The 16,365-nt window shown below is 37.1% G+C and overlaps 1 protein-coding gene across 2 annotated transcripts in view; it reads right to left on the reverse strand.

The window, feature by feature from the left end:
• The window catches only part of FAAH2 (fatty acid amide hydrolase 2), an 84,849-nt gene that overhangs the window by 16,350 nt on the left and 52,134 nt on the right, over window positions 1-16,365 (reverse strand). For both annotated transcript variants that reach the window (XM_081124888.1, XM_081124887.1), the window contains exons 6-7: window positions 11,779-11,914; window positions 10,069-10,186 (exon numbers count right to left, since the gene is read on the reverse strand). In XM_081124888.1, the coding sequence (XP_080981014.1) occupies window positions 10,069-10,186; window positions 11,779-11,914 (254 nt within the window). The remainder of the gene's footprint in view (window positions 1-10,068; window positions 10,187-11,778; window positions 11,915-16,365) is intronic.

The raw sequence follows: 16,365 nt of genomic DNA on the forward strand, positions 1-16,365 counted from the left end.
GCAGGCCCAAAAAGGACCCATCTCCAAAAGTTTTGAGAGAACATTAAATCTTTAGGCCAGGTTAATCAGTAGAGGACTTCCTCTGCACAAAGCCAGTCCACAAAGACAAGGAGAGGTAGATATTATTTTAAATACTCATTTAAAAAAAAAAAAAAAAGATAACAAGGCATACAAAGAAACAAGGAAACACAGCCCATTCAAAGGAACAAAATAAATTTCTAGATACCAACCCCTAAAGAAACACAGATCTCTGGCTTACTTGACAAAGACTTTAAAATAACTGTATTAAAAATGTTCAGTGGGTTAAAGGACATCATGGACAAACAAACAAAAGTCAGGAAAGTGATATGAACAAAACTACAATATAAATACACAGATATAAATTAAAATAAAGAAACAACCACAAATTCTGGAATTAAAAAACACAATAAACGAACTGAAAAATTCACTAAAAGGGTTCCACAGAAGACTGAAACTGAGTAATAAATCAACAAAACAAACTTGAAGACAGATCATTTGAAATCACTGGGTCTGAGGAGCAAAAAGAAATAATAAAAAAATGTGAAGAGAGACCAAGGGATTCATAAGATGCCATCAAGTGAAATAATATATACATTATAGGAATACTAGGAAAAGAGAGTGAAAAGGGGACAGAGACATTATTTGAAGAAATAATGGCTAAAAACTTCCCAAATTTGGAAAAAGAAATGGATACACAAATACAAGAGGTTCAACAAACTCTAATTAGTATAAACTCAAAGAATCCCATAGTGAGTTACATTTTATCAAACTCTTGAAAATCAAACACAAAAAAAAAGAATCCTGAAGGCAGCAAGAAAAAAGTGGCATATCATATACAAGAGAGCCTTTATATGGATCAGTGGTTTTCTTAGCAGAAATCCTAAAAAGCTAAAAGAAAGCCCGACCGGCGTGGCTCAGCGGTTGAGCGACCAATGATCCAGAAGATCGCGGTCCAATTCCTGGTCAGGGCACATGCCTGGGTTGCGGGCTCGATCCCCAGTGAGGAGTGTGCAGGAGGCAGCGGATCAATGACTCTCTCATCACTGATGTTTCTATCTCTCTCTCCCTCTCCCTTCCTCTCTCTGAAATTAATAAAAAAATTATTTTTAAAAAAGCTAAAATAAATAATTGTGAATCAATAAGAAAATGTATGGCAAAACTGTACTTCAAAAATGAAGGCTATGAGTGACATCAGCATTATGGCAGCATAAGTCATTGCTCTTTTTCTCTATTTTTAAAACTAATTTGACATCCATATCTGAACGGAAGTGCCTCTGCACATTACGCCAAGGGACCCAAGAGGTTTCCAGCATCCTGAGTGCATTCAAAAACAACAAATGGAACCTAGGTGGGGCCTGCAGATCCAAGAAAGTCAGCAAAGTTGTCACATCCTCACTCTCAGGCGTTGGGAAGAAGACACCTGGAGAGTGCAAAACTGGACAGATACCCATGAGTGAGATTATTCATGTAAGGCCAGCCTGCCTGAAGGGAGATTCCAGCATGACATTGGAGACAGATAGAGACAAGTTAGGAAACTGAAGAGAGGGAGGAATTTGCCAAGACATTTCCCCTCCCCAGGGTGTCACTACAAGTGGTGAGACTTTTGGCAGCAGCAATAGTAACCTCCCTGGTACATTGGAATTGAACCATAGTCTATATCAAATGCATTTAACAGACATACATAATACATTCCATCCAATAGCAGCAGAGTACACATTCTTCTCAAGTGCACATGGGGCATTTTCTGGGATAGATCATATGATAAGACACAAAACAGGTCTTAGCAAATTTAAGAAGATTGAAATAATAATTATCTTTTCTGATCACAATGGTATGAAGCTAGAAATCAAGAACATGAAGAAAGCTGGGAAAATTTACAGATATGTAGAAACTAAATAACACACTTGTGAACAACGAATGTATCAAAGAAGGAATTAAAAGGGAAATAAAAATGGTCTCAACATAAATAAAAATAAAACACAATATACAAAATTCTATGGGATGCTGCCAAAGCCTGTTTAAACACTATAGACCAAAAGAACCAGAGACAATTTCAGAACATTATCTCTAAAAATAGCAGAATACCCATTCTTTTCAAGTGCACATGGAACATTTTCCAGTATAGACTATGTGTTAGACTACAAAACAAGGCTTAGAAAATTCAAGAGCTTTAAAATCATGCCAAATATCTTCTCTGACCACTATGCTCTAAAACTAGAAATAAACAACATAAGGAAAACTAGAAAACTCACAAATACATGGAAATTAACAATGAGCAGATTAAAGAAAAATTTAAAGAGGAAATAAAAAATACTTTGCGATAAACAAAATGGAAACATATCATACAAATATAATGGGAGCAAAAGAAGTTCTATAATGCAGCAAAAGAAATTCTAAAATGTAAGTTCATAGCAATTAAAACCTACATTAATAAACAGAAAAGATCTAACATAAACAACCTAAGTATAACCTTTAAATAATCAGAAGGGGGGAAAAACTGACCTCAAAGTTAGGCAAAGGAAAGAAATAAAGATTAGAAACATACAATTTACCAAGACTAAATCAGGAAGAAAGAAAATATGAACAGATTAATTGCTAGTAAGGAGATTAAATTGGCAGTCAGAAATCTCCCAGAGACACCACAAAATACAAAGGATTGTAAGCAATATTATGAACAAGTATATGCTAACAAATTGGACAAACTGAGGAAAGAAGATTAATTTCTAGAAACACACAATTTCCCAAAACTGAATCTGGAAGGATCAGAAAAATCTAAATAGACCAGTTACAACTAATGAAATGGAAGCAGTAATAAAAAAAACTCCCAGCCAACAAAAGTCCTTGACTAGATGGCTTTACAGGCAAATTTTACCAAACAGTCAAAGAACTAACACCTATCCTTCTCTAACTATTTCAAAAAATTCAAGAGGAGGGAAGACTCCCAAGATCCTTTTATGAGGCTAGCATCATCCTAATTCCAAAATCAGATAAGGACACTACAAAGAAAGAAAATTATATGCCACTATCCCTGATGAATATAGATGCTAAAATCCTCAACAAAATATATGCAAAATGGATCCAGCAATACATTAAAAAGATCATACACCACGATCAAGTGGGATTTATTCTGGGGATGGAAGGCTGGTATAACATCCGCAAATCAATAAATGTGATACATCACATAAACAAAATGAAGGACAAAAATCAGATGATCATGTCAATAGATGCAGAAAAAGCATTTGATAAAGTCCAGCACCCATTTATCTTTCTTTTTCTTTTTCTTCTAATCCTCACCAGAGGATATTTTTTCCATTGCATTTCAGACAAAATGGAAGGGAAGGGGGAGGGAGGGGGAGAGAAGAGAGGAGGAGAGAGAGGTGGGAGGGAGGAGAGAGAGATTGAAATATTGATATGAGAGAGAGACATCATTTGGTTGCCCCCTGCATGAGCCCCAATCGGGGCCAGGAATCATCCAGCACCCATTTCTGATAAAAAGTCTCAGCAAAGTGGGAAGAGAGGGATCATATCTCAACATAATCAAGGCCATATATGACAAACCTACAGCCAGCATTATACTCCATGGACAAAAACCAAAAGCGTTTCCCTTAAGATCGGGAAGAAGACAGGGATGTCCACTTTCACCATTTATTCAACATAGTGCTGGAAGTTGTATCCAAGCAATCAGATGAGAAGAAGAAATAAAAGGCATCCAAAATGGAAAGAAGGAAGTATAACTGTCATTATTTGGTGAACACATGATACTGTATATGGAAACCCCTAAACACTCAACCAAAAACTACTAGAACTGATAAATGAATTCGGTAAAGTAGCAAGATACAAAATTAATATTCAGAAATCAGTGGCATTTTTACACACCAATAATAAACTATCAGAAAAAGAAATTAAAAAAACAATCCCATTTACTACTACAACAAAAAAGATAAGGTACCTAGTAATAAATTTAATCAAGAAGGTAAAAAACCTGCAGTCTGAAAATTATAGGATCCTGAAGACAAACTGAGGAAGATACAAATAAGTGGAAACATTTACTGTGTTCATGGATAGGAAAAATTAACATCATTAAAATGTCCATGCTACCCAAAGCAATCTATAGATTCAACACAATTCCTATTAAAACACCAATGGCATAACTTACAGATCTAGAACAAATACTCCAAAAATTGATATGAAATCACAAAGACCTTGAATAGCCTCAGCAATCTTGAGAAAGTACAAAGTTGGAGGTATCACCCTATCTAATATCAAACTATACTACAAAGCCATAGTAAGTAAAACAGCCTGATACTGGCATAAGACTAGGCATATAGATCAACGGAACAGAACAGAGAGCCAGAAATCGACCCACACCACTATGGTCAATTAATATTTGACAAAAGAGGCAAGAACATACAATGAGGTAAAGACTGTCTCTTCAATAAATGGTGCTGGGAAAATTGGACACATACATGCAAAAACCCCAACAAACTAGATCACCAACTTACACTATACACAAGAATAAACTAAAAATGGATTAAAGACTTAAATATAAGTCACAAAACCATAAAAATCATAGAAAAAAACATAGGCAGTAAAATCTCAGACATTTCTTGTGTAGCAATATTTTTGCCAATGTATCTCCCCGGGCAAGGGAAACAAAGGAAAAAAACCACAAGACTACATCAAACTAAAAGGCTTTGCACATCAGAAGAAACCATCACCAAAACGAAAAGGCAACTTACTGAATGGGAGAACATATTCACCAATGGTACATTTGATAAGGGGTTAATATCCAAAATATATAAAGAACTTATACAATTCAGCACCAAGAAGACAAACAATCCAATTAAAAAGTGGGCAAAGGATCTGAATAGGCACTTCTCCAAAGAGAACACATAGATGGTCAAGAGACATATGAAAAGATGCTCATTGTCACTAATCATCAGAGAGATGCAAATTAAAACCACAATGAGGTATCACTTCACCCCTCTCAGGATGGCTGCCATCAACAAATCAACAAACGACACGTGCTGGCGAGGGTGTGGAGAAAGGGGAACCCTGGTACACTGCTGGTGGGAATGCAGACTGGTGCAGCCACTATGGAAAGCAGTGTGGAGGTTCCTCAAAAAATTAAAAATGGAGCTGCCATTTGACCCAGTGATTCCACTTCTGGGAACATATATTAAGAATCCTGAAACACTAATTTGAAAGAATAGATGCACCCCTATGTTCATAGCCTCATTACTTACAATAGCCAAGGCTTGGAAACAGCCCAAGTGCCCATCAGTAGATGAGTGGATAAAAAAGCTGTGGGACATTTACACCATGGAATACTACTAGGCGGTAAAAAAGAAGGAAATCTTACCATTTGCAACAGCATGGTTGGACTTAGAGAACATTATTCTAAGTGAAATAAGCCAGTCAGAGAAAGACAAGTACCATATGATCTCACTTATATGTGGAATCTAATGAACCAAATAGTTTAACAAACAAAATAGAAAGAGAAGCATAGATACATAAAACAGACTGAAATCTGTCCAAGGGGAGGTGGGTTGGGGGTCTGTGTGAAAAAAAGCTGAAGGGATACACACACACACACACACACACATAGACACAGACAACAGTATTATGACAGCCAGAGGGAAAAAAGGGTGGGGGTAGGCAAAAGGAGTACAAATGGGGAGGGAAAGAGACTTTACTTTGGGTGATGGTTTAACAACGCAGTATGCAGATGATGTTTTGTTGAGTTGCACATGTGAAATCTGTATGGTTTTGTAAACCAATGTCACCCAAATAAACTCAATTAAAAAAAATCTCCCAGCCCGGCCGGGCGTGGCTCAGCGGTTGAGCGTCGACCTGGGATCCAGGCGATCGGGGTTCAATTCCCGGTCGGGGCACATGCCCGGGTTGCGGGCTCGATCAATGACTCTCTCATCATTGATGTTTCTATCTCTCTCTCTCCCCCTCCTTTCCTCTTTCTGAAATCAATAAAGATATATTTTTTTTAAAAAATAAAAATCTCCCAGTGAAGAAAATCTCAGGACTGATGACTTTACATGTGAATTTTACCTAACAGTTAAGGAAGAATTAATGGTATCCTTTTTAAAGTCTCCTCAAAAAATCAACAGAGTGAATACTCCTGAACTCATTTTAGTAGGCCAAAATTACCCTGATACCAAAGCTAGGAAAAGACTCTACCAGAAAAGAAAACTACATGTCAATAGCCCTGATAAGCACAGATGCAAATGCCCTTTACAAAACAATAGCAAACTGAATTCAATAGCACATTAAAAAGATCAGTCACCATGATCAACTGGGATTTTCACCTGGATGCAAGGATGATTCAATATATACAAGTCAACCAATGTGATAAGTTTCATTAACAAAATAAAAGAAAAAATCATATCTTGAAATATGCAAAAAAAACATCTGACAAAACTCAATAATCATTCGTGATAAAAATTCTTTTAAAATTAGGTATAGAAGGAAGGTTGGATTAACTGAGATGTAATGTCACCAAGATGGCAAAATAGGACATTCCTGACTTCACTCTTTCTCACAAGAAAAACTAACAACTATTCAAGGACAAGACACCACCGAGAGAACCCTAGAACATGGAGGTGAGGCTAAAGCAAACTCCTGCACCACAGGAGCAAGACTACATTAGAAAGGTAAAAGAAGGGGCTACCCGTTGCCTGTACTGTTCTTCCCCCAGACTAGAGCACCACCATGCATGAGGTTACCCCTGAGCCATAGGCTCCTCCAGGAGAAACAATCAGCACCCCCACTTGGTACTAATTCATTTTTTCAAGCCACTACTCTGATCTTGCCCCATGGGTATTGCAGGGTAATCTGGGAAATTCAACTACTTCAAACATGTGATGGAGAGAGGGGGAGGGGCTTGAAACAACCAGCACTTGGGCCTCAGCAGACCAAGAGCATACCTCCAATGCCCAAGTAGTAATCACAACCAAGGGCTTTGTTCATCTGGAGAACAAAGTTATGGGCAAGTTCTGACCAGAGAACTTGACAGGGTGCAAATGTGCCTGACTGATTCCTCAAATGGGAAATTTTGCTGGCCCTAGAGCCCAATTTGCTAATGCCCAGACAAGGAACAAATTCACAGCCCCACCCATTCTGGAGGGTGACTTAAGGCCCTATTGGAGCAGAGTACAGGTGACAACTCCTAGGAGCTGTGTGGTGTGGGGCACTCCACACAGAGTGCAGCACCCCAGCCCAGAGTCAAGAGGGCAGAACTGACCATCCCCGGAGGAAAGCTAGCACCAGGCATGGATGGCTCCCTTATCATGCACAGGCAAGGGTATTAAATCATAGCCAAGGCTGAGGGTAACTCCTAGCCCCTCCCAACAAGAAAGTCTGTTTGGAAAATTGAGAGTAAGCTTTAGTGGCCCCTCACTCTTTCACCTAGGCAAGGGAGCTAAGACTTAGTACCACCTGTAGCTGAGAGTATCTTCTGGCCCCATCTGACCAAAAGAGCTGTTGACAATTTCTGGAAGCTGTGCAGCCCACAAGTACTGGAGCCTAGAGGAGGTAAGTAGAGTCAATAGTTTGCAAACCAAAGCCAGGGCCCTGTTTGGCCAGGTAACTCAGGGTGCAGGTTGGCTTTATTAAGACAACAAAGAGCTGTACCAGCTTTAGAGATGCTCCTCGCACTGTGCCAGGCACAGAATCTAATGTGCAGCCTCACACATTACTGAATACAGACTTCAGCCTGTCCAACCAGAGAAGCTAACCATAGCACACAGGAAGCTGTGTGGCCCATTCACAGTCTGTGACTACCCCCACCTGAAAAGCAAACCCAGTGGCCTCACCTGACCATGGAATTCGGTGTATACTCTGGCCTGATTCAGTTACCCAAACAATGAGTTATACAGATCTTGAGTTCCATCCTGCTGCCCTGTCAGGGCAGGGAAACTAATTCATTTCTCTATCTATAGTTGAATGTAATACCCAGTCCTGAGCATCTACTAAGAGTAACCAGAGAATCCAGGTAACCACAGAGCCAATCCTATATCCTCACTTCTGTGCAAAACCAAATCAGCAGTCTAATCCAATTGTTCTCAGCCAGAGGCAGAACCCCCATCCCTATCCTCAGAGCTTGAAAAGTATCCTTACCTAAAAACAGACCATAATAGCAGCCCCACCTGCTGAAGGATATACCCAGAAAACAAAACTGAGCTGGCCGGTAAAGTTCTGTCTCCATCCGATTACTCAAATGCACAGATACCAGTGTAAAAAAGCAAGGATAACAAAAAATCAGGTGACACCACTAATGGAAACAAATAAAGCTCTAATAACTGACCTAAAGAATTGGAGACCAATAAACTGTCAGGCAAAAAATCCAGAATAATCGTCTTAAGGAAGCTCTGTGAACTACAAGAAAACACCAAACAGATAAATAAACAAAATTAGGAAAATAATACATGAACAAAATGAGAAGTTCAACAAAGAAAGAGCAACCATCAAAACCCCCCAGAAATTCTAGCCCTGGCTGGTTTTTGCTTAGTGGTTAGAGCATTGGCCCATGGACTGAAGGGTCTTGGGTTCGATTCTGGTCAAGGGCATGTATCGAGGTTGCAGGCTCCATCCCCGGCCCTGGTTGGAGGGAGTGCGGGAGGCAACCAATTGATGTGTCTCGCTGACATCAACGTTTTGTTTCTCCCCCCACTGCCCCGCCATTCTCTCTGAAAAGCAATGGAAAAAATATCCTCAGGTGAAGATTAAAACAAACAAACCCCAGAAATTCTAAATAAAAAAATACAATAATCAAACTGAAGAATTCAATAGAGAGTTTCAAAAGTAGACTCAACCATGCAGAAGAAAGAATCAGTGACCTGAACATTAGAAATTACCCAGTCAGAGTAGCATAAAAAAAAAAAAAAAAAAAGTGAAAAAAGCCTACGGGTTTATGGGGCACAATGAAAATAACCAAATTTCACATTATGGGACTTCTAGAAGGAGAAGAGAAATAAAAGGGACAGAAAGTATATTTAAAGCAATAATGGCAGTAAAATTCTTAATCATGGAGAAAGAAATGAATCCATACTCACAAAGCCCAGAAGATCCCAAATAGGTTGAACACAAATAGGGTTACACCAAGATGCATTATAATTAAATTGTCAAAAGTTAAAGAGAAGGAAAGAATTTTAAGATTAGCGAAAGCAAAGAGAGAAGTTAGATATGAGGCAATCAGTGGATTTCTCAACTGAAACTTTTCAGGACAGGAGAAAATGGGCTGCCATGTCTGTCTTCATATATTAAAGCAATCTTTTATAGCACTTAAGTTTATAATTGTCTTCATTTAGGTTTCACATATATGTTTTAACTAATTCATAAGTACTGTATAATCATTTTTATTAATTGTTTCTGATATATTGGAATGATTCTGATTTAGGGATTACATGACTTTAATTAGGACACTTGTTGACCTTACTGTGAGAGTTTTTACATGAATTTTCTTAATGTTAGAGATACAAAACTACCTATTTTCCAAATAATGATCTGTACTATTTTTAATGGTGTCACATGTTGATTTACTGCAGTTTTTAAAAAAGTGTCTTTAAAACTTGACATGGTTCTTCCTCTTATTATTATTCTTTGAACAAGCTTTTGCTTTTAAAAAGACAAATTTGTTTCATTATTTCATTTGATTATAGAAGTATTTAAAAAATAAAAAGCAGATTAGAATTGTTGCATGTGCAATGTGATCTCAATTATATAAAATTTACTTCTACACATAAGCATATAAGAATAATTGGACAGATATGACAAAATAGTAATAGCAGTTACCTCTGAGCAATTTCTTTTTTTGCTGTATTATACTTTATTTTTAAAATCTTCCTTTTTATTATTAAAAAATAAAATATAAAAAAATAAGTATAACCAAAAATTACTTAGTACAACTATTGTAATCATCTTAATTCTGTATTCTAACACAGAAATATCCGGCAGACAGTAAAGGAATAGGGTGAGAATGGTATCTACTGACCTAAACACAAATTCCATGAAAGAGGTTCTATTTATAATTACCTTTTTCTGAGCCAGAATGAGATCTTGGTCCACTTTGGACATTAAAAATGAGCCACCATCATGTTCCATCCAGTAAAATTTCAAATCCTTTAATTGCACTTTTTCATCTAGTTTTAACCTGTGGAGGAATAAAAAAAACTGATATAAACAAATTACTTATATATACTCACTAGTTTAATTCTAACAATTGAGATTTTGCTTTAGTGGCGTCCGTCCTCCCCGCCCCCCTCAGAATTTTGTGCCAGAAATAGCGATAAACCTTTAGAATTCAGATTTCCACTTAAGAATATTACTCTGCTTACATGAGAGAGAACAGCTTAGAATGGTCAAGATTGAAGATGGAGTAAAAAGCCAGAAGGCTCTGGTAGTAGTCCAGGTGATTATAACCATGGTGATAGAAATGTAATGATGTAGGAAATAATTATGAGGTCATCTTTATTGGAGATTGTTTCCACATACAGAGTGATAGAGGTGGGGAATCGGGCTTTAGTGACTGGGTTGATTATGGTGCAGTCACTGGAACTGAGGAAGAATAAAAGTAGCAAATCCGTTTTGTGGGGTTTGGAAGAAGAATGAAATCAGTTTTAGACACATTGAGTTTCAGGTCATTGGGATGCCCAGTATGTCGGTTTATACACACTCCTGTAGCTAAGGTGAAAAGAAGCAACTGGAGATATATATTTGTGACTTCTCTATGTATTGGAGGTAACTGAAGTAGTAGGTGTAAGTGGGGTGATCCTGGGAGGTTGGGGAAAGAGAGAAGAATGAAGTGAGCCAAGACTCTCTAGAGTACCAATATTTTAAGGATGAGCCACCAAGAGAGATAAAAAGGAAAAGGCATAGATGTAGGAGCTATATCAGAAGAATGCAAATTGCAAAATCCAAAGGTAGGGATTGTTTCAAGAAGGAAGGAATAGTCAATAAGGTCACCAGTTACAAGATCAGAAAACTTGACCAAAAAAATTTTAGTGGTGGAGAGGTGGAAACCAGGATGTAGTTTAGGCATGTTTAACAAGTAATGGAACAAAGATCTGAGAGAGTACCAGAATATGAGATCCACAGAACAGATCAAAGCACTTATATACCAAAGCAAAAAGAAAGACATTTGCTTCATTCTAAAAGGAGAAATGAGAAATTAATGGCTGGGGAACTAGAAAGTTTGATATAAGGAACTGAAGAAAGTTCCACAGATTGCATTTTCTTGGTGAAGTAGAATGTGGGATCATTTACTGAATGCAAAAACTAGATGAGAAAATCATAGTTTTGCTGCAAATAAAAATAATTCAAAATTGCTGCTGTTGAAAACATAATAAAGATCTATGAAGGGAAACAGAGAGTTTTTTAGGCTGTATCAATGTCCCAGTAAGTTTGGAAAACATGTGTGGTGACAAATGACAGAAGCACCAGAAAGGCTTAATTTAAAGTGAGATAAGTTTATATATTCAAATTGCCAAATGAACAACAATAATCCAGTGCTTTCATCCCAAATAGGCCTATTTTTGCATAATATTTTTACACAGTAAATTATTTTTACAAACTATCTTCCCAGTTTGTGAAGCAAGACATCTACATATACAAAAGTTCTCTCTCTCAAAAAACAAACAAACAAAAACCCACCACCACCCTCTAAGTCTTTGGTTGAGGACTGAAAGTTTACCTTTGTCTCTAATAAACAAAGGGAGAGAAAATAAAGAAAAGAAGTGGACATACTTTTTGATCCCAGGTCCTGCCATGACTCTCAGCATGGGGGCCAGGTCTTCAGCATAGCGGCACATTGGACCAGTGCACTGAAACAGCTCCTGGGCTCCCTTGGCCACAGGAAACTGACCCTCGTTGGAGACCACACCTGAAAGGTTAGACACCTGGGTTAGCTGTCCAAGATAAGACATGATACCTCATATGAGTGAAATCATATGGTTCTTAGCTTTTTCTGATGGACGTATTTCACTCAGCATGATATTCTCAAGGCCCATCCATGTCATAAAAGTAAAACTCATACACGACAGTATGTTGGTTACAAGAGGGAAGGGAGTGGGGGGAGTAGGGAGTAAAAAGTAAAAGTAAAGGTGATGGAAGATGATTTGACTTTGGGTTGTGGGCACACAATACAATATACAATACAATACACATCATGTATCATAAAAATGTACACTTGAAGCCTATATAAACTTTTTAACCAATGTCACCTCAGTACATTTAATTAAAAAAGACATGATCCCTGAATGGTATATTTTGCCATCCTGTTTAATCTTTCTTAAACCTGGAGGGTAGAACTTCCAGTACAATATTTACTAGAAGCAGCAAGAGCAGATGTATTTTTCTTGTTCTGATCTTCAGAGGAAAGTTTTCAGTTTTCACCAATAAGTACGATGGTAACTATGGGTGTTTTCCTATAAGCCCTCTTTTTTAATATAAAAAATTTAAGTGTTTACTGTGTGACAGATACTCTTCTAGGAGCTTTACAACATTAACTCATTTAATTCTCATAACAACCTTATGAAGTAGGTATTTTGGCTATACCCATTTTACAGATGAGACAACTGAGGCAGGCATTAAGTAGCTTGCCTAATATTACATAGTTACTAAGTGACAGAATACCTGAAATCTAGCGCCCCAGACTGTTATTGATCACTAAAACAGTGACTCTAAACTTTTGGCTTCAGGATCCTTTTATACTCTTCAGAATTATAGAGGACCCTAAAGAATTTTTGTTTACACAAGTTAAACATATCAATATTAAAAGTGAAAAGATATTAAAATATTTATGTGTTAATTTGTTTAAAAATAAAAGTAAACCCATTATACCTTAGCACAAACATCTTTTATAAAAACTATATTTTCTAACACAAAATTATAGTTAGTGAACAGGTCATACTTTTACATTTTTGCAAATCTATACAGTGTTTTGTTTAAAAGAAAAAACCTTAATTCTCATATCTGCTTCTGCATTCTACGTTTTGCAATACGTAATTTTTTTTGAAATATATAAAGATAAGCAATCTCATACAGATATTGATTTGAAAAAGCAGAAGTATTTTTAAAATCTTAACATAATTTTTCATATTCTCTGTTCATATTATATCAAATCAGGATAAATCCTGTTTCTGATAGGATATTTACAATAAGAAATCTGAAATTTAATCAATGATTTTCTTACTCTGTCATACTAAAATCCATCAGTATATATCTTACTCTGATTCAATCATTTTCCAATTCATAATTTTGTAACACAAATCATTCACCAATGATTTGAAAAATATTAGTTCACTACAATATATATTACGTATTATGTTCATTTTACAGTATCAAAAATTCATTCACATCACCACTGATCTCTAAGAAAAGTCCTTAATTATTATTGCAAGGCTGTTAAGTTCATGGTGGTAAATGTAGGTTTTCCAAATTTCTAATTTCTGTTTGTATAAGGCTCTTAAAATGCATGAGTAAAAGCACAATCCAAAGAGATAACAAAAAGAGATAGACAAATGAATCTGTTATATGTATTTTAAAAAGTATTTAGGAAATTTTTTATTCATAAGAAGAAATGACTGATGGTTGCCAGAGGGGAGGGTGATTGGGGGGCTGGGTGAGAAAGGTGAAGAGATCAAGAAGAACAACTTGGTAGTTACAGAATAGTAACAAGGATGTAAAGTACAGCACAGGGAATATAGTCAATAATATTGTAATAACTATGTATGGGGCCAGGTGGGTACTTGAAATATTGGGTGGACTACATTGTGAAGTATATGATTGTCTGACCACTATGCTGTACACCTGAAACTAATACAAAATAATATTGAATGTAAACTGGAATTGAAAAAAGAAAAAGAAAAAGAAAGTAATGAAAAAGGTCATGAACATATTAAATATATAAATGCAGACTGAACTGTTTGAAGATGCAAATAGCAGCCTCCTACATGCACTTTTTAAAAATATGCCTTTATCAATTTCAGAGAGAGGAAGGGAGAGGGAGAGAAAGAGAGAAACATCAATGATGAGAGAGCCATTGATCGGCTGCCTCCTGCACGCCCCCTACTGGGGATCGAGCCCACAACTTGGACATGTGCCCTGACCGGGAATGGAGCTGCGATCTCCCAGATCATAGGTCAACGCTCAACCGCTGAACCACACCAGCCAGGCTGCATGAACATCTCTTACCTTGCTTTTCTTACTTATCCCTGTGGTGACATGAATTTTTGGTGTTCATAGGGTGGTTGTTAAAACCAGAAAAGATTAAGAAATATCAAATAGGACAGCAGCATCATGGTGGCTTAAGTTGTTTTTATTTTCTCATACTTTTTAATACAACTAATTAGATATTGCTTAATGGAATAAAATCACCACTGCACATGACACCAAAGGACATGGAAGGTTTCTAGCCCACCTTTTCATCCAAAATAAGCAAATAAGAATTTGGTAAGGGCTGTGGACCCAAGAGAGTCAATGAGGATGCCCCACTCCAATTCATTGTTATGGGGGAAAAACCTGGAGAGTGCAAACCTGGGAAGATGCCCACTGGCAAGACAGAATTTGTAGAAGTCCAGCCAGGCTGAGGTGAAATCCCAGTATGCAACTGATGCAGGATAGAGACAAGGTTGGATGCATACTGAGGCAATCCCTCTCCCCAAGGCAACACTGCAAAGAAGTTGGGCTTGACTGCAGCAGATGTGACCACTCCAATAGAGGAAGTGGAATGCTGTGACCTCATCCACAAAGATGATAGAAAGTAAAAGTGGTGAATGACTGCCTTGTTACCCAAAATGTGAGGATGTGGCTGGAAAAACCCATTTCTGTCCTGCAGCACCCTCATTTCTGAGGAAGGACCTCCATGACAGGGAAGATGGACGAGAAAGGGAAGGAATCTGGTACAAATAGCAACGGGAATTAAAGGAGCACAGTTTCTATTGTCTGCTTCAAGATTTCAGCAGGAAGTCCAAACACAAGCCTCTGGGAGTACCCACCTGGAGATCTATCCACAGAGTCCATAGGCACCACCAAAGCCCCAAGTAGTAAACCAACACCTAACTCCATTTTGCTGCTGGTTCCTTGTGTGTGCTTCCAAGTGCTTCTGCAAGAACAAGCACCAGTAGAACAGGAGCATGCTCAGAAAACAGGCCAAAGTCAATGGGCAAGGAAGAAACCTCAAACTTATCCATAGCAGCACCTTCTGGAATACAAAGGAAAGGTTCCAAAAAAACAACCTGGTGAATTGTAAGGGAAAAAAAGATCCCTAAAACTTAGTTAAGTTGGTATCTGCTACTTAGAATGAGAAAGCAGAAGTGCATACATAGAAAGTATTAAAAAATCAAGAAACATGGTATCACAAAAATAATTATTATTATCCAGGGACCAATTTAAAGGCCTAAAATATTGTAATCTAATTAACAAAGAATTCAAAATAGCTGGTATGAAAAAAATTCAACAAGCTACAGAAAACTCAGAGAAACAATTCAACAAAACCAGGAATACAATTAATGAACGGAAGGCTTTCTTTACCAAAGAGATTGAAATTATAAAAAAGGACCAAAGAAAAAATCTGTACCTGAACAATTCAATAAATGAGATGAAGAATGAAAAAGAGAGCATCTGTAGCTGGGCAGACCAGATTTAAAAAAGAATGAATGACTTGAAATATAGAAATAACAAAGTTTGATTAGGAGAAGGAACTAAGATTTTAAAAAAGCAAATAAAACCTATGAGAGCTATTGTTTTCATTGAGAAAGGCAGATATTTGATAATTGGGGTTCCAGGAGAAGAGAAGGAAAAGTTGGCAGAAAGTTTACTTAAATAAATAATAGATGAGAACTTCCCAAATCTGGGGAAGGAATTGCATATAAAAGTCCACAATGCTAATAGAACAGCCTATTATCTCAATGCAAAAAGACCTTCTTCAAGAACATTATAATAAAACCGTCAAAAATCAGTAACAACAAGAGTATTATAGGCAGGTGACGGAAAAGTAACCTACAAAGGAGCCCCAATTAGGCTAGTAGTGGATTCCTCAGCAGAAATTCTAAGGACAGGAAAGAGTGAAATGACATATTCAGAGTATTGAAAATTTAAAATTCCCAGGAAAATAATATATTCAGCAAAGTTATCCTTCAGAATTGAAGGAGATATAAATACTTTATCAGTTTCTCAGACAAACAATAGATTAGGGAAGTTAACCACTATTACACTTGTCTTGCAAAAAAGGAGATTTTCAAGCTAAAATGCAAAAATAAAACCCAAAAAAACCCACATTGCAAATAAACAACACATTAGAGCCAACAGACTTAAAATACATATATAGAAGAT

This window comes from Miniopterus schreibersii (assembly GCF_964146895.1).
Source record: "Miniopterus schreibersii genome assembly, chromosome: X".
Lineage (NCBI taxonomy): Eukaryota > Metazoa > Chordata > Mammalia > Chiroptera > Miniopteridae > Miniopterus > Miniopterus schreibersii.